This window comes from Mytilus californianus, unplaced genomic scaffold, assembly GCF_021869535.1.
Source record: "Mytilus californianus isolate M0D057914Y unplaced genomic scaffold, xbMytCali1.0.p SCAF_8, whole genome shotgun sequence".
In the NCBI taxonomy this organism is placed as follows: domain Eukaryota; kingdom Metazoa; phylum Mollusca; class Bivalvia; order Mytilida; family Mytilidae; genus Mytilus; species Mytilus californianus.
In genome coordinates this window covers 86,214,885-86,237,841 of record NW_026262734.1, presented here as the reverse complement: position 1 = coordinate 86,237,841, position 22,957 = coordinate 86,214,885, and the positions used below count along the sequence as shown (strand labels likewise).

At 34.1% G+C, this 22,957-nt stretch overlaps 1 protein-coding gene across 1 annotated transcript in view; it reads left to right on the top strand.

Moving 5' to 3' along the window:
• The window catches only part of LOC127710723 (3 beta-hydroxysteroid dehydrogenase type 7-like), a 30,405-nt gene extending 7,671 nt beyond the window's left edge, over positions 1-22,734 (top strand). The window contains exons 2-5 of the mRNA XM_052216683.1: positions 577-717; positions 17,237-17,401; positions 19,203-19,418; positions 21,754-22,734. Coding sequence (XP_052072643.1) covers positions 588-717; positions 17,237-17,401; positions 19,203-19,418; positions 21,754-22,310 — 1,068 coding nt within the window. The 5' untranslated portion in view covers positions 577-587 and the 3' untranslated portion in view covers positions 22,311-22,734. The remainder of the gene's footprint in view (positions 1-576; positions 718-17,236; positions 17,402-19,202; positions 19,419-21,753) is intronic.
• Positions 22,735-22,957: the final 223 nt, after the last annotated feature.

The following is a 22,957-nucleotide window of genomic DNA, read 5'->3' as shown; positions in this document are numbered from 1 at the left end:
GTAAAACTGGTCTATCTGATTCGGGAAGTTTCGACTGCCACTGGAAATTGAGTTTACCAGGCGGGAATTTTCCCTTAAACAGGCCAACTACAGAACTTGCAGACAACAACCAATCAAATTCCGTTTTTTTCTGTACTGAAAACAGCTAAAGCAATATACAGGTGATGATTTGAGTCAAAATACATCTGAAAAAGGTTGCTAAATGCAATCGGCCATCCCTTTTCTACTTGTATATACTAGTATTTAGATACTGGTTACTTATTTGAGAGTGATTTATTAAGGCGAGTTTCGCAAGTAGAAAGATGATTAAGATGTATATCTTTGATCTCCTTTTATATGAATACACGATCAAAGAAACAAAACAAAAAATTCGCAACTGAAAAAGGCTAAACGCCGAAAGTTATCCGCGGAAGAAATAATCTAGTTCATATTACAGTGTGTGTTTACCTTTTTGCTGTAATGTTTTGATTTGCCCATTTCATGCATTTTAATTCGTATTTATTATAATATTTAGAATTTCCAAGTTTTCCTTTTTGTATCTTCTTTTATATTTTAATTATATATTTTTTTTTGCAGATTATTGAAAAATGCACACAGTATTAGTGACAGGAGGATGCGGTTTTCTAGGCCAACATGTAGTCAAACATTTACAGCTCTATGGAGAGAATGTTGAAGAAATACGGGTTTTTGACTTCGTTCCATTTAAAAGAAAATTAGGTAAAAAAGGCAATATTAGATCATACAAAAAATGTGCAAATGAAAAGAAGGGACAGCATGCACAACGATAATGGCCAAAAAGAAAATTGTTATTCTAGAAAATATACGACTTTTAAGATGTTTCGGCCGCTGGCCTTTTCTGATTCTATGGTATCTTTCTAAGCTTCATGGTATTCTAAAAAAGTTTAAAAAGATAACAGAAGAAGGCCATGCAGCGACCGATGCGTATTAAAAATGGTTTATTTACTACATTAATGTAAAATATGTTTACTTTTTAAAATTTCTACACATAAAGAACGGAAAAAACACAAATACATAAATTGTATAGTACACTTAACTGAGGAACAATCGCATAATAATATCTCATTAAACAAATCGTGCTTTACCTTCATTGGTCCATAAAATTAATTCTAACTTTATGTATCTAATTGATTGTTGTTTACTTTACATCCAGTGGCACATTTTTCATGCATGTTCAGGACGAGTAAATTAATAATAATATAAAGAATACATACAATATGTATGTGACGTACTAGGGTTCGACCGGGATGAAGGGCGGTGAATAGCATCGGAAATTAGGTTATATTGGATAGTGACAGAAATTTAGCCGTGCACAAAGTCACCTACGGGCCCCTCAAAGAAATGTCCCAATGGTTCATGAACGTAAAGATAGCCTGGCAACCAATACACGAGGCATCGAATTTAATGTCCTAATTCTGACCGGGTATGACAGCAAAGGAGTAGAGCCAGTAACCACAATAAACGGCCCGGTAAAGGTGCATTTTTAAAACTCTAATTGTTCGAGTAAATTTACTGTGTACAGATGGTTTGCTAATTGTGTTATTTTTGAAAGTATAATAATAAAAAATGTATATCTGCTTCATATATTATAAATATATAAGCCTGAAATAGGTATAGATTTCATTTTAGTCCATTTTTCTAGAAATTCGTCATCTTTTTCGACCTTATTTCATGATTTCATATGTGACGCCACACCTCGCCCATTGAAATTTTGGTTGAAAAGTAAAGAATATGGAGTATTTAAAATATTTCAGCAAAAATATTTGTGGGCGAGGGGTGGCGCCACTTTTAATTTTTCAGAAAACTGACATAAATTTCACCAAATCATGCCAAAAAGCAGGCGTTCACAAATTCACCTACATTTATGATGTCACATATACATCACTAATAACGTAATTGGTGAAAAATCTTTTATAACTGAAACAATTGGACATTTTAACATATGTTTTCATATTATTTTCACAACATCATCGAAGTTAAAAATTTCAGGTTTTTAGGGCCAAAATTATGAGTTAGTGAACCAACTCCTTTATACATCCCGCACAACCAAACGGACGCCACACGCAATGGTGTTCGTACCACATCGGAAGAAGACTAGTTTTATACCTAAGTCAACCTTAGTACTTATTCGAGGATATATTTTGATACAATATTTATAAATAAATTGTTTGTGAATCATCATACAATGGCATGGGTTTGAAATATACGATGGTTATCCCAGAAACACGTGCTAAGAAAAAGGAGTTAGGTATTGTACGTATCATGGGCGTTGTTTTAATATTATTTTTTTAAAAGAAAGCGTAAATAAGAAAAGAGATTTTAAAGCGTAAATAAGAAAAGAGATTTTAAAGCGTAAATAAGAAAAAGATAAAAAAAACTATATAATATCCTCTGTATATATTTAATTCACAGGGTCTCAATCAGAACCTTCATGAAGCTAATAACATAGATTTGTAAACGAATTATCTTTACATTTTTTTAAAAATTGCATTTCTACATCAAAACGTTATTAAGCTCATGACATTTTTGTTGAAAACAGTTTTGAAAGACTTTATTGACAATTTCGCATCGAAATAAATAAATTGATTCACATCTCATATAGACAATTAATACATTTACTAATATATGATTAGTGTTGTGGTTAGGAATGTCCTTTTAAATCATTTTCCGATTAAATATACACATGAACTACTAATATATCAAAATCCATTAAATTAAAGCTAAGAGTCGTCAAAAATTTGATCACATGTTCGGAAATGGTCCATAATGTTGTTTTAAACTTACGTACACACATACCGTTGTGAAACTATGAACTATTTATTTAAAGTTGGTTCTCAATCAAACATCAACCATTTGAAATGATTTTAAGTAAGTTCCATGGTGATGAGGGGTCCCGCTTGAGGTATGAATACGAAGACACATCTGGTCAGAATGCGAAATGCATTTGCTCTGTGCACGTGAAAAATACCTATTACTTAATTTTTGAAGATCACTAAGTTGCTTAATTTAACTTCCTCGCCTATTATGCATTTCTTTTTTTTAGCTCACCTGGACCAAAGGGCCAAGTGAGCTTTTCTCATTACTTGGCGTCCGTCGTCCGTCGTCCGTCGTCGTCGTCCGTTAACTTTTACAAAAATCTTCTCCTCTGAAACTTTAGGCCAAATTTAACCAAACTTGGCCACAATCATCATTAGGGTATCTAGTTTAAAAAATGTGTCCGATGACCCCGCCTGCCAACCAACATGGCCGACATGCCAAAAAATAGAACATAGGGGTAAAATGCAGTTTTTGGCTTATTTCTCTGAAACCAAAGCATTTAGAGCAAATCTGACATGGGAAAAATGTTCATCAGGTCAAGATCTATCTGCCCTGAAATTTTCAGATGAATCAGACAACCCGTTGCTGGATTGCTGCCCCTGAATTCGTAATTTTAAGGAAATTTTGCCGTTTTTAGCTCACCTGACCTGAAAGGTCAAGTGAGCTTTTCTCATCACTTTGCGTCCGTCGTCCGTCGTCCTGCGTCCGTCGTCCGTCGTCCGTAAACTTTTACAAAAATCTTCTCCTCTGAAACTACTGGGCCAAATTTGACCAAACTTGGCCACAATCATCATTGGGGTATCTAGTTTAAAAAATGTGTCCGATGACCCCGCCAACCAACCAAGATGGCCACCATGGCTAAAAATAGAACATAGGGGTAAAATGTAGATTTTGGCTTATATCTCTGAAACCAAAGCATTTAGAGCAAATCTGACATGGGGTAAAATTGTTTATCAGGTCAAGATCTATCTGCCCTGAAATTCTCAGATGAATCGGACAACCCGTTGTTGGGTTGCTGCCCCTGAATTGGTAATTTTAAGGAAATTTTGCCGTTTTTGGTTATTATCTTGAATATTATTATAGATAGAGATAAACTGTAAACAGCAATAATGTTTAGCAAAGTATGATCTACAAATAAGTCAACTTGACCAAAATGGTCAGTTGACCCCTTAAGGAGTTATTGCCCTTTATAGTCAATTTTTAACCATTTTTCGTAAATTTTTGTAATCTTTTACAAAAATCTTCTCCTCTGAAACTACTAAGACAAATATAACCAAAATTGTCCACAATCATCATTAGGGTATCTAGTTTAAAAAATGTGCCCGATGACCCTGCCCGCAAACCAAGATGGCCGACATGGCAAAAAAATAATACATAGGGTAAAATGCAGTTTTTGGCTCATATCTCTGAAACCAAAGCATTTAGAGCAAATCTGATGGTATAAAATTGTTCATTAGGTGAAGATCTATCTGCCCTGAAATTTTCAGACCAATCAGGCAACACGTTGTTGGGTTGCTGCCCCTGAATTGGTAATTTTAAGGAAATTTTGCAGCTTTTGGTTATTATCTTGAATATTATTATAGATAGAGATAAACTGTAAACAGCAATAATGTACAGCACAGTTAGATCTACAAATAAGTCAAATGACCAAAATTGTCAATTGACCCCTTAAGGAGTTATTGCCCTTTATAGTAAATTTTTTACAATTTTCATAAATTTTGTAAAATTTTGTAAATTTTTACAAAATATTTTCCACTGTAACTACTGGGCCAAGTTCATTATAGATAGAGATAAAAGTAAGGAGCAAGAATGTTCAGTAAAGTAAGATCTACAAACACATCACCATCACCAAAACACAATTTTGTCATGAATCCATCTGTGTCCATTGTTTAATATGCACATAGACCAAGGTGAGCGACACAGGCTCTTTAGAGCCTCTAGTTGGTTATTATCTTGAATATTATTATAGATAGAGATAAACTGTAAACAGCAATAATGTTCAGCAAAGTAAGATCTACAAATAAGTCAAATGACCAAAATTGTCAATTGACCCCTTAAGGAGTTATTGCCCTTTATAGTCAATTTTTAACCATTTTTCGTAAATTTTTGTAATGTTTTACAAAAATCTTCTCCTCTGAAACTACTGAGACAAATTTAACCAAACTTGTCCACAATCATCATTAGGGTATCTAGTTTAAAAAATGTGTCCGATGACCCCGCCCGCGAACCAAGATGGCCGACATGGCTAAACAATAGTACATAAGGTAAAATGCAGTTTTTGGCTCATATCTCTGAAACCAAAGCATTTAGAGCAAATCTGACGATGATAACATTGTTCATTAGGTCAGGATCTATCTGCCCTGAAATTTTCAGACCAATCAGGCAACACGTTGTTGGGTTGCTGCCTCTGAATTGGTAATTTTAAGAAAATTTTGCAGCTTTTGGTTATTATCTTGAATATTATTATAGATAGAGATAAACTGTAAACAGCAATAATGTACAGCAAAGTAAGATCTACAAATAAGTCAAATGACCAAATTGTCAATTGACCCCTTAAGGATTTATTGCCCTTTATAGTCAATTTTTAACCATTTTTCGTAAATTTTTGTAATGTTTTACAAAATTCTTCTCCTCTGAAACTACAAAGACAAATTTAACCAAACTTGTCCACAATCATCATTAGGGTATCTAGTTTAAAAAATGTGTCCGATGACCTCGCCCGCGAACCAAGATGGCCGACATGGCTAAAAAATAGTACATAGGGTAAAATGCAGTTTTTGGCTCATATCTCTGAAACCAAAGCATTTAGAGCAAATCTGACGAGAATAAAATTGTTCATTAGGTGAAGATCTATCTGCCCTGAAATTTTCAGACCAATCAGGCAACACGTTGTTGGGTTGCTGCCCCTGAATTGGTAATTTTAAGAAAATTTTGCAGCTTTTGGTTATTATCTTGAATATTATTATAGATAGAGATAAACTGTAAACAGCAATAATGTACAGCAAAGTAAGATCTACAAATAAGTCAAATGACAAAAATTGTCAATTGACCCCTTAAGGAGTTATTGCCCTTTATAGTCAATTTTTAACCTTTTTTCGTAAATTTTTGTAATCTTTTACAAAAATCTTCTCCTCTGAAACTACTAGGACAAATTTAACCAAACTTGTCCACAATCATCATTAGGGTATCTAGTTTAAAAAATGTGTCCGATGACCCAGCCCGCGAACCAAGATGGCCGACATGGCTAAAAAATAGTACATAGGGTAAAATGCAGTTTTTGGCTCATCTCTCTGAAACCAAAGCATTTAGAGCAAATCTGACGAGGATAAAATTGTTCATTAGGTCAAGATCTATCTGCCCTGAAATTTTCAGACCAATCAGGCAACACGTTGTTGGGTTGCTGCCCCTGAATTGGTAATTTTAAGAAAATTTTGCAGCTTTTGGTTATTATCTTGAATATTATTATAGATAGAGATAAACTGTAAACAGCAATAATGTACAGCAAAGTAAGATCTACAAATAAGTCAAATGACAAAAATTGTCAATTGACCCCTTAAGGAGTTATTGCCCTTCATAGTCAATTTTTAACCATTTTTCGTAAATTTTTGTAATCTTTTACAAAAATCTTCTCCTCTGAAACTACTAAGACAAATTTAACCAAACTTGTCCACAATCATCATTAGGGTATCTAGTTTAAAAAATGTGTCCGATGACCCAGCCCGCGAACCAAGATGGCCGACATGGCTAAAAAATAGTACATAGGGTAAAATGCAGTTTTTGGCTCATCTCTCTGAAACCAAAGCATTTAGAGCAAATCTGACGAGAATAAAATTGTTCATTAGGTCAAGATCTATCTGCCCTGAAATTTTCAGACCAATCAGGCAACACGTTGTTGGGTTGCTGCCCCTGAATTGGTAATTTTAAGAAAATTTTGCAGCTTTTGGTTATTATCTTGAATATTATTATAGATAGAGATAAACTGTAAACAGCAATAATGTACAGCAAAGTAAGATCTACAAATAAGTCAAATGACAAAAATTGTCAATTGACCCCTTAAGGAGTTATTGCCCTTCATAGTCAATTTTTAACCATTTTTCGTAAATTTTTGTAATCTTTTACAAAAATCTTCTCCTCTGAAACTACTAAGACAAATTTAACCAAACTTGTCCACAATCATCATTAGGGTATCTAGTTTAAAAAATGTGTCCGATGACCCAGCCCGCGAACCAAGATGGCCGACATGGCTAAAAAATAGTACATAGGGTAAAATGCAGTTTTTGGCTCATCTCTCTGAAACCAAAGCATTTAGAGCAAATCTGACGAGAATAAAATTGTTCATTAGGTCAAGATCTATCTGCCCTGAAATTTTCAGACCAATCAGGCAACACGTTGTTGGGTTGCTGCCCCTGAATTGGTAATTTTAAGAAAATTTTGCAGCTTTTGGTTATTATCTTGAATATTATTATAGATAGAGATAAACTGTAAACAGCAATAATGTACAGCAAAGTAAGATCTACAAATAAGTCAAATGACCAAATTGTCAATTGACCCCTTAAGGATTTATTGCCCTTTATAGTCAATTTTTAACCATTTTTCGTAAATTTTTGTAATGTTTTACAAAATTCTTCTCCTCTGAAACTACAAAGACAAATTTAACCAAACTTGTCCACAATCATCATTAGGGTATCTAGTTTAAAAAATGTGTCCGATGACCTCGCCCGCGAACCAAGATGGCCGACATGGCTAAAAAATAGTACATAGGGTAAAATGCAGTTTTTGGCTCATATCTCTGACACCAAAGCATTTAGAGCAAATCTGATGGGATAAAATTGTTCATTAGGTCAAGATTTATCTGCCCTGAAATTTTCAGACAAATCAGGCAACACGTTGTTGGGTTGCTGCCCCTGAATTGGTAATTTTAAGAAAATTTTGCAGCTTTTGGTTATTATCTTGAATATTATTATAGATAGAGATAAACTGTAAACAGCAATAATGTACAGCAAAGTAAGATCTACAAATAAGTCAAATGACCAAATTGTCAATTGACCCCTTAAGGATTTATTGCCCTTTATAGTCAATTTTTAACCATTTTTCGTAAATTTTTGTAATGTTTTACAAAATTCTTCTCCTCTGAAACTACAAAGACAAATTTAACCAAACTTGTCCACAATCATCATTAGGGTATCTAGTTTAAAAAATGTGTCCGATGACCTCGCCCGCGAACCAAGATGGCCGACATGGCTAAAAAATAGTACATAGGGTAAAATGCAGTTTTTGGCTCATATCTCTGAAACCAAAGCATTTAGAGCAAATCTGACGAGAATAAAATTGTTCATTAGGTGAAGATCTATCTGCCCTGAAATTTTCAGACCAATCAGGCAACACGTTGTTGGGTTGCTGCCCCTGAATTGGTAATTTTAAGAAAATTTTGCAGCTTTTGGTTATTATCTTGAATATTATTATAGATAGAGATAAACTGTAAACAGCAATAATGTACAGCAAAGTAAGATCTACAAATAAGTCAAATGACAAAAATTGTCAATTGACCCCTTAAGGAGTTATTGCCCTTTATAGTCAATTTTTAACCTTTTTTCGTAAATTTTTGTAATCTTTTACAAAAATCTTCTCCTCTGAAACTACTAGGACAAATTTAACCAAACTTGTCCACAATCATCATTAGGGTATCTAGTTTAAAAAATGTGTCCGATGACCCAGCCCGCGAACCAAGATGGCCGACATGGCTAAAAAATAGTACATAGGGTAAAATGCAGTTTTTGGCTCATCTCTCTGAAACCAAAGCATTTAGAGCAAATCTGACGAGGATAAAATTGTTCATTAGGTCAAGATCTATCTGCCCTGAAATTTTCAGACCAATCAGGCAACACGTTGTTGGGTTGCTGCCCCTGAATTGGTAATTTTAAGAAAATTTTGCAGCTTTTGGTTATTATCTTGAATATTATTATAGATAGAGATAAACTGTAAACAGCAATAATGTACAGCAAAGTAAGATCTACAAATAAGTCAAATGACAAAAATTGTCAATTGACCCCTTAAGGAGTTATTGCCCTTCATAGTCAATTTTTAACCATTTTTCGTAAATTTTTGTAATCTTTTACAAAAATCTTCTCCTCTGAAACTACTAAGACAAATTTAACCAAACTTGTCCACAATCATCATTAGGGTATCTAGTTTAAAAAATATGTCCGATGACCCAGCCCGCGAACCAAGATGGCCGACATGGCTAAAAAATAGTACATAGGGTAAAATGCAGTTTTTGGCTCATCTCTCTGAAACCAAAGCATTTAGAGCAAATCTGACGAGAATAAAATTGTTCATTAGGTCAAGATCTATCTGCCCTGAAATTTTCAGACCAATCAGGCAACACGTTGTTGGGTTGCTGCCCCTGAATTGGTAATTTTAAGAAAATTTTGCAGCTTTTGGTTATTATCTTGAATATTATTATAGATAGAGATAAACTGTAAACAGCAATAATGTACAGCAAAGTAAGATCTACAAATAAGTCAAATGACCAAATTGTCAATTGACCCCTTAAGGATTTATTGCCCTTTATAGTCAATTTTTAACCATTTTTCGTAAATTTTTGTAATGTTTTACAAAATTCTTCTCCTCTGAAACTACAAAGACAAATTTAACCAAACTTGTCCACAATCATCATTAGGGTATCTAGTTTAAAAAATGTGTCCGATGACCTCGCCCGCGAACCAAGATGGCCGACATGGCTAAAAAATAGTACATAGGGTAAAATGCAGTTTTTGGCTCATATCTCTGACACCAAAGCATTTAGAGCAAATCTGCTGGGATAAAATTGTTCATTAGGTCAAGATTTATCTGCCCTGAAATTTTCAGACAAATCAGGCAACACGTTGTTGGGTTGCTGCCCCTGAATTGGTAATTTTAAGAAAATTTTGCAGCTTTTGGTTATTATCTTGAATATTATTATAGATAGAGATAAACTGTAAACAGCAATAATGTACAGCAAAGTAAGATCTACAAATAAGTCAAATGACCAAATTGTTATTTGACCCCTTAAGGAGTTATTGCCCTTTATAGTCAATTTTTAACCATTTTTCGTAAATTTTTGTAATCTTTTACAAAAATCTTCTCCTCTGAAACTACTAAGACAAATTTAACCAAACTTGTCCACAATCATCATTACGGTATCTAGTTTAAAAAATGTGTCCGATGACCCAGCCCGCGAACCAAGATGGCCGACATGGCTAAAAAATAGTACATAGGGTAAAATGCAGTTTTTGGCTCATATCTCTGAAACCAAAGCATTTAGAGCAAATCTGACTAGGATAAAATTGTTCATTAGGTCAGGATCTATCTGCCCTGAAATTTTCAGACCAATCAGGCAACACGTTGTTGGGTTGCTGCCCCTGAATTGGTAATTTTAAGAAAATTTTGCAGCTTTTGGTTATTATCTTGAATATTATTATAGATAGAGATAAACTGTAAACAGCAATAATGTACAGCAAAGTAAGATCTACAAATAAGTCAAATGACCAAATTGTCAATTGACCCCTTAAGGATTTATTGCCCTTTATAGTCAATTTTTAACCATTTTTCGTAAATTTTTGTAATGTTTTACAAAATTCTTCTCCTCTGAAACTACAAAGACAAATTTAACCAAACTTGTCCACAATCATCATTAGGGTATCTAGTTTAAAAAATGTGTCCGATGACCTCGCCCGCGAACCAAGATGGCCGACATGGCTAAAAAATAGTACATAGGGTAAAATGCAGTTTTTGGCTCATATCTCTGAAACCAAAGCATTTAGAGCAAATCTGACGAGAATAAAATTGTTCATTAGGTGAAGATCTATCTGCCCTGAAATTTTCAGACCAATCAGGCAACACGTTGTTGGGTTGCTGCCCCTGAATTGGTAATTTTAAGAAAATTTTGCAGCTTTTGGTTATTATCTTGAATATTATTATAGATAGAGATAAACTGTAAACAGCAATAATGTACAGCAAAGTAAGATCTACAAATAAGTCAAATGACAAAAATTGTCAATTGACCCCTTAAGGAGTTATTGCCCTTTATAGTCAATTTTTAACCTTTTTTCGTAAATTTTTGTAATCTTTTACAAAAATCTTCTCCTCTGAAACTACTAGGACAAATTTAACCAAACTTGTCCACAATCATCATTAGGGTATCTAGTTTAAAAAATGTGTCCGATGACCCAGCCCGCGAACCAAGATGGCCGACATGGCTAAAAAATAGTACATAGGGTAAAATGCAGTTTTTGGCTCATCTCTCTGAAACCAAAGCATTTAGAGCAAATCTGACGAGGATAAAATTGTTCATTAGGTCAAGATCTATCTGCCCTGAAATTTTCAGACCAATCAGGCAACACGTTGTTGGGTTGCTGCCCCTGAATTGGTAATTTTAAGAAAATTTTGCAGCTTTTGGTTATTATCTTGAATATTATTATAGATAGAGATAAACTGTAAACAGCAATAATGTACAGCAAAGTAAGATCTACAAATAAGTCAAATGACAAAAATTGTCAATTGACCCCTTAAGGAGTTATTGCCCTTCATAGTCAATTTTTAACCTTTTTTCGTAAATTTTTGTAATCTTTTACAAAAATCTTCTCCTCTGAAACTACTAGGACAAATTTAACCAAACTTGTCCACAATCATCATTAGGGTATCTAGTTTAAAAAATGTGTCCGATGACCCAGCCCGCGAACCAAGATGGCCGACATGGCTAAAAAATAGTACATAGGGTAAAATGCAGTTTTTGGCTCATCTCTCTGAAACCAAAGCATTTAGAGCAAATCTGACGAGGATAAAATTGTTCATTAGGTCAAGATCTATCTGCCCTGAAATTTTCAGACCAATCAGGCAACACGTTGTTGGGTTGCTGCCCCTGAATTGGTAATTTTAAGAAAATTTTGCAGCTTTTGGTTATTATCTTGAATATTATTATAGATAGAGATAAACTGTAAACAGCAATAATGTACAGCAAAGTAAGATCTACAAATAAGTCAAATGACCAAATTGTCAATTGACCCCTTAAGGATTTATTGCCCTTTATAGTCAATTTTTAACCATTTTTCGTAAATTTTTGTAATGTTTTACAAAATTCTTCTCCTCTGAAACTACAAAGACAAATTTAACCAAACTTGTCCACAATCATCATTAGGGTATCTAGTTTAAAAAATGTGTCCGATGACCTCGCCCGCGAACCAAGATGGCCGACATGGCTAAAAAATAGTACATAGGGTAAAATGCAGTTTTTGGCTCATATCTCTGACACCAAAGCATTTAGAGCAAATCTGCTGGGATAAAATTGTTCATTAGGTCAAGATTTATCTGCCCTGAAATTTTCAGACAAATCAGGCAACACGTTGTTGGGTTGCTGCCCCTGAATTGGTAATTTTAAGAAAATTTTGCAGCTTTTGGTTATTATCTTGAATATTATTATAGATAGAGATAAACTGTAAACAGCAATAATGTACAGCAAAGTAAGATCTACAAATAAGTCAAATGACCAAATTGTTATTTGACCCCTTAAGGAGTTATTGCCCTTTATAGTCAATTTTTAACCATTTTTCGTAAATTTTTGTAATCTTTTACAAAAATCTTCTCCTCTGAAACTACTAAGACAAATTTAACCAAACTTGTCCACAATCATCATTACGGTATCTAGTTTAAAAAATGTGTCCGATGACCCAGCCCGCGAACCAAGATGGCCGACATGGCTAAAAAATAGTACATAGGGTAAAATGCAGTTTTTGGCTCATATCTCTGAAACCAAAGCATTTAGAGCAAATCTGACGATGATAAAATTGTTCATTAGGTCAAGATCTATCTGCCCTGAAATTTTCAGACCAATCAGGCAACACGTTGTTGGGTTGCTGCCCCTGAATTGGTAATTTTAAGAAAATTTTGCAGCTTTTGGTTATTATCTTGAATATTATTATAGATAGAGATAAACTGTAAACAGCAATAATGTACAGCAAAGTAAGATCTACAAATAAGTCAAATGACCAAAATTGTCAATTGACCCCTTAAGGAGTTTTTGCCCTTTGTAGTCAATTTTTAACCATTTTTCGTAAATTTTTGTAATGTTTTACAAAATTCTTCTCCTCTGAAACTACAAAGACAAATTTAACCAAACTTGTCCACAATCATCATTAGGGTATCTAGTTTAAAAAATGTGTCCGATGACCTCGCCCGCGAACCAAGATGGCCGACATGGCTAAAAAATAGTACATAGGGTAAAATGCAGTTTTTGGCTCATATCTCTGACACCAAAGCATTTAGAGCAAATCTGCTGGGATAAAATTGTTCATTAGGTCAAGATTTATCTGCCCTGCAATTTTCAGACCAATCAGGCAACACGTTGTTGGGTTGCTGCCCCTGAATTGGTAATTTTAAGAAAATTTTGCAGCTTTTGGTTATTATCTTGAATATTATTATAGATAGAGATAAACTGTAAACAGCAATAATGTACAGCAAAGTAAGATCTACAAATAAGTCAAATGACCAAATTGTTAATTGACCCCTTGAGGAGTTATTGCCCTTTATAGTCAATTTTTAACCATTTTTCGTAAATTTTTGCAATCTTTTACAAAAATCTTCTCCTCTGAAACTACTAAGACAAATTTAACCAAACTTGTCCACAATCATCATTACGGTATCTAGTTTAAAAAATGTGTCCGATGACCCAGCCCGCGAACCAAGATGGCCGACATGGCTAAAAAATAGTACATAGGGTAAAATGCAGTTTTTGGCTCATATCTCTGAAACCAAAGCATTAAGAGCAAATCTGACGATGATAAAATTGTTCATTAGGTCAAGATCTATCTGCCCTGAAATTTTCAGACCAATCAGGCAACACGTTGTTGGGTTGCTGCCCCTGAATTGGTAATTTTAAGAAAATTTTGCAGCTTTTGGTTATTATCTTGAATATTATTATAGATAGAGATAAACTGTAAACAGCAATAATGTACAGCAAAGTTAGATCTACAAATAAGTCAAATGACCAAAATTGTCAATTGACCCCTTAAGGAGTTTTTGCCCTTTGTAGTCAATTTTTTACATTTTGCATAAATTTTGTAAATTTTTGTAAATTTTTACAAAATATTTTCCACTGTAACTACTGGGCCAAGTTCATTATAGATAGAGATAAATTAAATTGTAAGCAGCAAGAATGTTCAGTAAAGTAAGATCTACAAACACGTCACCATCACCAAAACACAATTTTGTCAAGAATACATCTGACTCCTTTGCTTAATATGCACATAGACCAAGGTGAGCGACACAGGCTCTTTAAAGCCTCTAGTTTTATATTTCAAAATTCCCCGTTCGATTCACTACAAAAATCTGAAAAGACAATTTTTTGTCTTGATTTGCATGACCATTACTCGACATTTTCAAAAAGTATGACTTATGTCTTAATTTTTCTTGACAAATTCTGACTTATATTAAATATGTTTGAAATTTACTCGACATATTCTCTACATTCTGAATACGGTCTTAAAATTTCTTGACAGGTTCTCGACATTTTTTTTTCTCAGTATGGTTTGACATATTTTGAACATTTTGAATTGTGTCTTGAATTTACTTGACAATTCTGAGATTTCCAAATCATGACCAATATATATGATTTATATTTTGTCTTATTTCTCTTTATAGAATATACTGTTATTTCAAGTTACATAATTTTTTTATAAATACAAATTTGAGAATGGAAATATTTACAAATACAAATGTGAGTATTATAATTTAAACCACTTTAAATGTGGGTTTGTAAATAATTACAAATGTTGATTTATAAATATTATAAATACGTGCTAAATGATTGAAATAAATCATACTGTAGATATATTTCATTTTTCATGCATAATATTCAATGTAAACATAGTAAATTATATAAATAACACATAGCTGAGAGGGTGATAGAGCAGATTGTTACCCCGAGATAACATTGCCAACTGAGGCGAAGCCAAGGTTGACAATGTCTTTTCGAGGGATAACAATCTGCTCTATCACCCTCTCAGATATGTGTTATTTAATTTATTATGCTGAATGTTCTGTTATTACTGTCGATTAAATTCAAAGTAATAAACTATGACGTCTTGTACATAACAACCATCCGTATTTAATAAAGCGCACACTTGATCAAGCGTCTTCGTGAAGGATAATAAGAGTATTTGCCATAGGATAGAGTCGTATTTAATAAAGCGCACACTTGATCAAGCGTCTCCGTGAAGGGTAATAAATTATTTGCCATAGGATAGAGTTGTATTTAATAAAGCGCACACTTGATCAAGCGTCTCCATGAAGGGTAAAGGAGTAAATTAACACCCTCGTATTAGCCAATCAAAATATGGCATTTTAACGTGAAGTATAATAAAAACAATTATTGTTCCAAAATGTTGTTTTTTATTATTAGCAATGTATTATTGTATCCTAATTCTTCTAAGCTTATTTTAGAGGTTATTGAAATGAGAATAAAACAGCATAAGAAAGTGTTTAGACTGTCAGGAATGTGTCAATACACAATTCAGACGAAATTTATACTGTCGAGATAGTGTCAAGACATATTAAGACATCTTTAAGACCGCCAAGAATGTGTCAAGATATATTCAGACATCTTTGAGACTTTCGAGAATGTGTCGAGACATATCAAGTAAAAATTCATGCAAATTCAGACAAAAATTTGTCTTTTCAGACTTTTAGACTTTTGTAGTGATTTAATCGTCAACACACCAAGATGACCTTATCCATCTCGTTTTTTGTTGCATGGTTTTCTACCCAAAATGCGACTGCTTCTGTGAATCAAACAAACAAATGTAATTATATTGTTTAAATCTTCTGGTGTAATACCATGGCAAATACAAAGATTACTCCCCGGAAAAGACCCACAGAACCTATTAACATTTATTGTACCAAATGTAGCAAAAAAATCAAAAGCCTACAATCCATTTGAAGACACTACAATGTGTTTCACGGAGCAACACTTACAGAATATTGTTGTCAATGTTGCCAGTCCAAATTTCTCAAAAAAGACATCGCCAAGCGGCACATAAAATTAAAACGTGATATGGAATACGCAGATCTTATTATCCAACAGAAAACCCCACGGGAAATGACAGAGATAATTCAAAAGTGGATCCCATCCCCGAAAGCTAGGCCCCACGAAAATTTTAGAAGAAGACCACTTTTTATCATCCGATGCACCCCTGCACCGTAATGCAATTACAAAAGCGGAGAAAGATACAGATGAAAACCGTACAAAAATTAAAAATACGACTACTTCAGGGAATTTAATAAACAAATGTTATTACATGGTTTAAATTTCCGGGTATAATACTATGGCAAATACAAAGACTACCCCACCCCAACCCCCCGGAAAAGACCTACAGAACCTTCGACATTTATTGTACCAAATGTAGTAAAAAAATCAAAAGCCTACGATCCATGAGAAGACACTATAATGTTTTTCACGGAACAACACTTACAGAATATTGCTATCAATGGTGCCAGTCCAAATTTCTTAGAAAAGACCTCGCCGTGCGGCACTTAAAATTAAAGCATGATATAGAATACGCAGAAGATCTTATTATTTAACAGAAAACCCCACGGGAAATGGCGAAAGTACTCAAAAGTTGATCCCATCTCCGAAAGCAAGGACCAGAATCAATCCTCAAGTGTAATTCAATTCAAGGAGATAAAGCCGCAAAACAGAATGAAGCAGAAGAAACAGAAAAAGAACCCATGCCCCACGACAATTTTAGAACATGACCCCCTTTTATCATCCGATGAAGATGATGAACAAGACCCATGCACCGCAATTACAAATTCGGAGGAAGATACAGATAAAAACAAGATCCACAACAACGCCATATATGCAATATTTAGAATAAGCAAGGATTGACATTTGTTTCATATTTTATTTATATTAACTCTCTATAAAAATTAAGAATATTAATTTATACATAATACATTTAATTTATAATTTCCATCACTATCAAGTCACAATTAAAATAAACCGCCATTATTGTACTTTAAATAACCAAAACTATGTATTATTATCCCGAGGACGCCGCACTAGCGGCGAAACATGAGCGTCTGGATGTGGGTCCTTCATTTCTGCATTCTTTAATTTTTTTGCCATTTTCTCTATAGTTCTTTATACTTTTTGCACATTATTCTCTATTCTTTATATTTTAGCATCTCATTTTTCTCTTTATTTTTTGCCCATTATTCCCTATTCTGTAAACCCCCAGCCACACCCTCCAACATGTCGACAGAATAAAACAATAACCTAACGGTAACCTGGTTGTTGTCTTCTTTTTGTAGTGAATGTTATTACAGATACATTAATAACAAGAGGCCTTGTCTGATTTGTTTGTTTCAGAATATGACTGTGATAAGACGATAACGTCAATTATTGGAGACATACGGGATGCAGACTCAGTCACACGAGCTTGTAAAGGTGTCGATGCTGTGTTCCATCTAGCGTCAAAAATAGATGTTTCCTTAATTCCTGACGACAAATCTATGTATGCTGTTAATGTGAAAGGTATATGTTTAACAAGATTATAATTTGTATGGGATGAATGAAGAAAATACGTGTACGCGTACAGAAGTGTCAGGTTAGAAAATAGACCAACCGCTAACATGTTTAATCCCGCCTCATTCTGAATGTGCTGTCCCAAGTCAGGAGCCTGTAATTCAGTGGTTGTCGTTTGTTGCTGTATATCATAATTTTTTATTTGTGTTTCGTTCATTATTTGACCAAAATAGTAAACGTCTTTTGTTTAAGCATATAAAAACTGAATATAAACAAGAATTTTATTTGACATACCCTTATCTTGATACAAGAAAACTTATATGTAAATTTAGAATTAGTGATCATGCCCTCGCTATTGAACTGAAATAAATAAAAATATTCCACGCCCTCAAAGACTTTGTAATAAGTGCAATATTCTGGATGACGAATCCCATTTGTTTTTATTATGTAAAATAAATCAAGATTTAAGACGATTTAAGAGCCCAATACAAAGATGTTTCTGATAACAAAATGAAATATATTCTAAATCCAACTACTAGTCAGCAAGTGAAATCTTTGGACTCCTTTATTAAACAGTCTGTGGAATGAGAACAGGGGGCACTTGAGGTCATTTGTTGTGTTGTGTGTTTATTATTTTGTTTTATTTGATGTGAATGTAAATGTCATCATTATACTGTTGTTCATACATGTAATTGTTATGCCTTTGACCCTCTTATGGGTGTAATTTGTGCTTATTAAAGTTAATTATTTTTTACTTAAATCAGGCCGTTAGTTTTCTTATTTGAATTGTCATTTCGGGGCCTTTTATAGCTGAATATGCGGTATGGGGTTTGCTCATTGTTCAAGGCCGTACTGTGACCTATAGGTGTTAATTTCTATGTCATTTTGTCTCTGGTGGAGAGTTGTCTCATTGGCAATTATATCACATCTTCTCATAATTATTTATATAAGACTTGTTACCTTACGTGGCTTTTGAATTTTATGCCCCCGCAACTAAAAATTGGGGGCATATTGTTTTACCCTTGTCCGTCCGTCCTTCCGTCCGTCCGTCCCATTATGGTTATATAGTTATTCCAGATAACTCCTCCTACAGTTTGAATGCTAGGAAGTTATTACTATGCTTGCTATTTGTACATATATTGAAGGTGTGCATGAGGTCAGGGTTTTGATTTTTATTGATATTTGCTCTTTTGGGAGATAGTTGGACTTTGTCATTTTTGGAGTATATACTGGCATAAGAGGTACATAGCATTTCCAGATAACTCCTCCTACAGTGAACATTAGACGTATGTGCTCCCATGCTCAACTTTGTGTATTTTTAAATAACACTTTGCATCTGCAGGGGCACCATTTGTTTCTCCCAGACACAATAATATCTCAAAGAAAGTACTACATTGACTCGAGCTTCAATTCACCTTATAACTAATTACAGACCCAAATTCACCTGAGTATACAGTATATACGCACAAATTACATTTGGTAATAGCTTACGTCTGTAACAGCAATCTTAAATAAAACCAACAGAGACAAAAACATCAAGCAGTCAATATACATTTTGTACTATTTTCTACACTAAACAAAACATAATTTACATACTAAATCTACAGCTCTTAACAAGTTGTACCGTGTACGATTATTAAAATGTCGATCTCTGGATCTATAAAAACAAACAAATTCGATCTTACAAAATCAAAGGATCGACAAAAAAACAAGTATATTTTAGCTCAACCCTACCACATATTCAGTTGTCTTACCAAGTCAGTAACCACTAGATGGTTGTCTTATGTCAATTGTCTTATGCGTTTTGTAGGTACACAAAATATAATTAGAGCGTGCACAGAACAAAACGTACAGTACTTGATATATTGTGGTACATTAGGATCATTTTATGGGTACGATGCTGTTCGGAACGGAACAGAAACATCGGTTACATTTCCAAAGATATGTTCACATGGACATTACGGAGAAACAAAACGGAAAGCTCTGGAGATAGTTATAAATGAAAATGGATCAACTTTGAAAAATGGTGAGAAGTATATTGGTAGTAAAAGCAATTTTGTGCAATGAATTACAAAAAAAAAAAATCATAAAAGTGTAACAAACTGTAAACGGAGGCTAATTAGCTGGAACAAATATTGATCGAATATCAAAAGGACAGCCCGCGAGTAAGAAAATTATTAAATTAAAATGCATTATTTCTTATCAACTCAACTTTAAAATAAACATTTGCATATTGAAGATCGAATATACCACTGAAAACTGTGAACATTTATAATAAAATGTCAGAGGTCGTTTTGGGTATACATATAAGGTCAAATAGGCTTCACCCGTCCCGCAATAAAACTAACCGTTTTGGTTGTGCAAGATATATGTCATTGTCAGTCGGAATCGGAACACCCTAGCCAGGTGCAGGAGGTGCCACTTAGAAAACAATAAAACAAAATGTTTGCTTTATTCCAACGTTCACTAATTTTGACCACGTTAATACGGTATAGAAATTGGCTGAATCTAGACTACGCATGCTAAGAGTGGCTTGTTTGTGCGGGGTTATCAATTTACAGCTTTAAAGTTTGATGTAAGCGGGGACAAAAACTGTTACCATAAAAATAGGAAGATGTGGTATGATTGCCAATGAGACAACTCTCCACAAGAGACCAAATGACACAGAAATAAACAACTATAGGTCACCAATGAGTAAAAACCATACCGCATAGTCAGCTATAAAAGGCCCCGAAATAACTAATGTAAAACAATTCAACCGAGAAAACTAACGGACCCATTTATGTACAAAATAATGAGCGAAAAAACAAATATGAGATACAGCAACAAACGACAACCACTGAATTACAGGCTCCTGACTTTGGACCGGCACATACAGAATGTGGCGGGGTTTAACTAGTTTGAAGACGCGCCAACCCTCCCCTAACCTGGGTCAGTGGTGTAACAGTACCACATAAAAACAAACTATAAAAATCAGTTGAAAAGGACTTAACTCATCAGATCGATAAAAAACAGAAATACAGAGTGGACGTGGCAGGGTACTTATACATCCCCACAACACAAAGACACTAAGTACAGATCTGAGAGTACTCTCAGTTACTGACAGCTAGTTCAAAGCCAATAAAAACTAATAAAAAATCATGCATCTAAGACTAAAATATCCAATGGATTTAGTGTAAAGCAGTCAGAGAAAGACATGACCTTGTACAATGCCAAGATACAGGTATCGATGCCTAGTTGAAATATCACACAGTTGCACGTTAGAAAACCCACCATTGCAACACTTTCACTGAAGAGTCCGTACATGGCGTGTCACTTCGCAGAAATTAGATATTCGATTAAGAGACATCCACCAGAAACTAAATTACGATGTAATTAATTATAGGTCACAGTACGGCCGTCATCAATCAGCAAAACACATACCGTTAAGTTCTACGACATGACAAAATGTAAAAGAATCAATACGGGGAAATGTGCGGCCTGATATGTGTTCAAAATAATAACCAATAAACAATATGACAGAAAGCAACCAACAACAACCCCTGAATGATAGATTCCTGGCTTGGAACAGTCACCTATATACTATGGCGGGGGTAAACATGTTTGCAAGTGCTCAACCTACCCCTAACCTAGGACAATAGGACATGATTGCGTTTTTATACATCCACGAGTGGATCTTCTATATATTTCTAAATTTGCATCAAATATTTGTCATTCGACATAAAGCTTAACACATAAAATAAATCCTTTTTGTATGCGTATTCACACATCAAGCACCGCAAAAAAAAAACTAAAAAAACTAACGTACTTTGTAGTTCCTCCTACTTTAAACTGTTGTTCAATGAATATTCTGCAGTCAATAGTATTCTACTTTACAAAGGCTATCATGCAAAAGCGCAATCTTACGTGAAACATAATATTCTAAATTATGCTTCTTGTATGTTCTTTCAGAATATAAGATGGTAACTACTTTCTTACATGACAATCGTTACGATTTAAGTCTTCAGCTTCTCTTTGAACAAATTCTCCTTCGAACAACATCATCTTCAAGAGTCTAAAACGTATAGCTGCAATGGATAGTCTTTGTACCATGTTTCATCGGCTGCGAAGTAACCCGCAGCATCACTGATGAATTCGAGGGTCATTAGGGACGACGTTAAGCGCTAATTTTCCTTAGCTACCAAACTACCGTATATACCCCCTCTTTTTCTTTTATCCCACACGACTCATTTTGAAAATTCATGCAAACGCCTCACAAATACCTTTATCTGATGCGTAAAATTCCAACAATCAATCGATTGAATCAAGACATAGCATGCGATGATATGATTCTTTACACTATTTACTTTCTTATCTTTCAGGTAATGTTCTTAGAACTATTGGTATTTTACCTCCCGGGATGTATGGTGAGCTTGATCCAACAAATAAAATTTCTCGTAACAGATCAGTGAGAAATGGAATATACTATCGTGTAATGGGAGCCATGGAGGCAAAACTACAATACAGTTATGTTGGAAATGTTGCTATGATGTTTGTCAAAGCGTATCAGTCATTGCAAAACAATGAAAAGCTTGGAGGACAGTATTTTTTTGCAGTTGACGATTCCCCACCACAGACACATATCGAATATCGAAAACCGTACATAGGCGAAAATATTGGTATTTCGTCATGGCATTTGTCGCATCGCTTCGTGTGTGCTGTACTCCATTTCATATATTTTTGCTTACTTATAATCAGTCCGTTTAAAAAGGCAAATTTTCAGTTATCGCCTAATGTAATTAATTTTGTCAATACAACTTTCTATGTAACATATGAGAAGGCGAAAACGTTGTTTGGTTACAAACCTTTATACGACTACAAAGAATCCGTCCGGAGAACAATAGAAAGTTTGTCTAAAGTAAAAAGTATTGACCAATAGAAAGTTTGCCTAAAAAAAGTTTTTGAACATTTGATAGTTTGCCGGAAGTAAATTATTGAGGAAGGACATACTAAATTTAAATGTAAAGACAGGCGTTGGTGTTATCTTGTAACCAGTGTTTAATCTTAATGTTCATTTGAAATAAGCTTTTATATTTCAATTTGCCTATTAGAAATGTCTTGCTAAACGATAGCATCCTGATTAGCAAATTCAGATTTGTTGCTTATTGTAGTTACCAAAATATAAATTTGGTTTTAATGGAAGAACTAAAGTCTTATATCCTTTTAATTTTTAAACATGTCTTGTAAACGAACGTCAGACAAAAATTTAGAAATTATAAACTTTTGTCTTGTTTGTTATAGTTGATGTATTTAAAAAACCTTATATTTTATATGATTTCTAATATAAAGAATATTTAAGCCAACTGTTTTAAAACTGTTACTGATCTACAAAAGAACGTGTCATCTTTTTCTTTACCCTGTTAACATTCCCTACCCCAAAAATACTTTTTTTTATAATACCAGTATGCTACTCTTTTTGCCTAAATGTTCCTTTATTCTTATGAGACAGACTTCATACACACTGGTGTTTAACTGGTCATGGTAACTGCAGTTACCACGATCCCAATATGGCGAAGGTAGAAATAG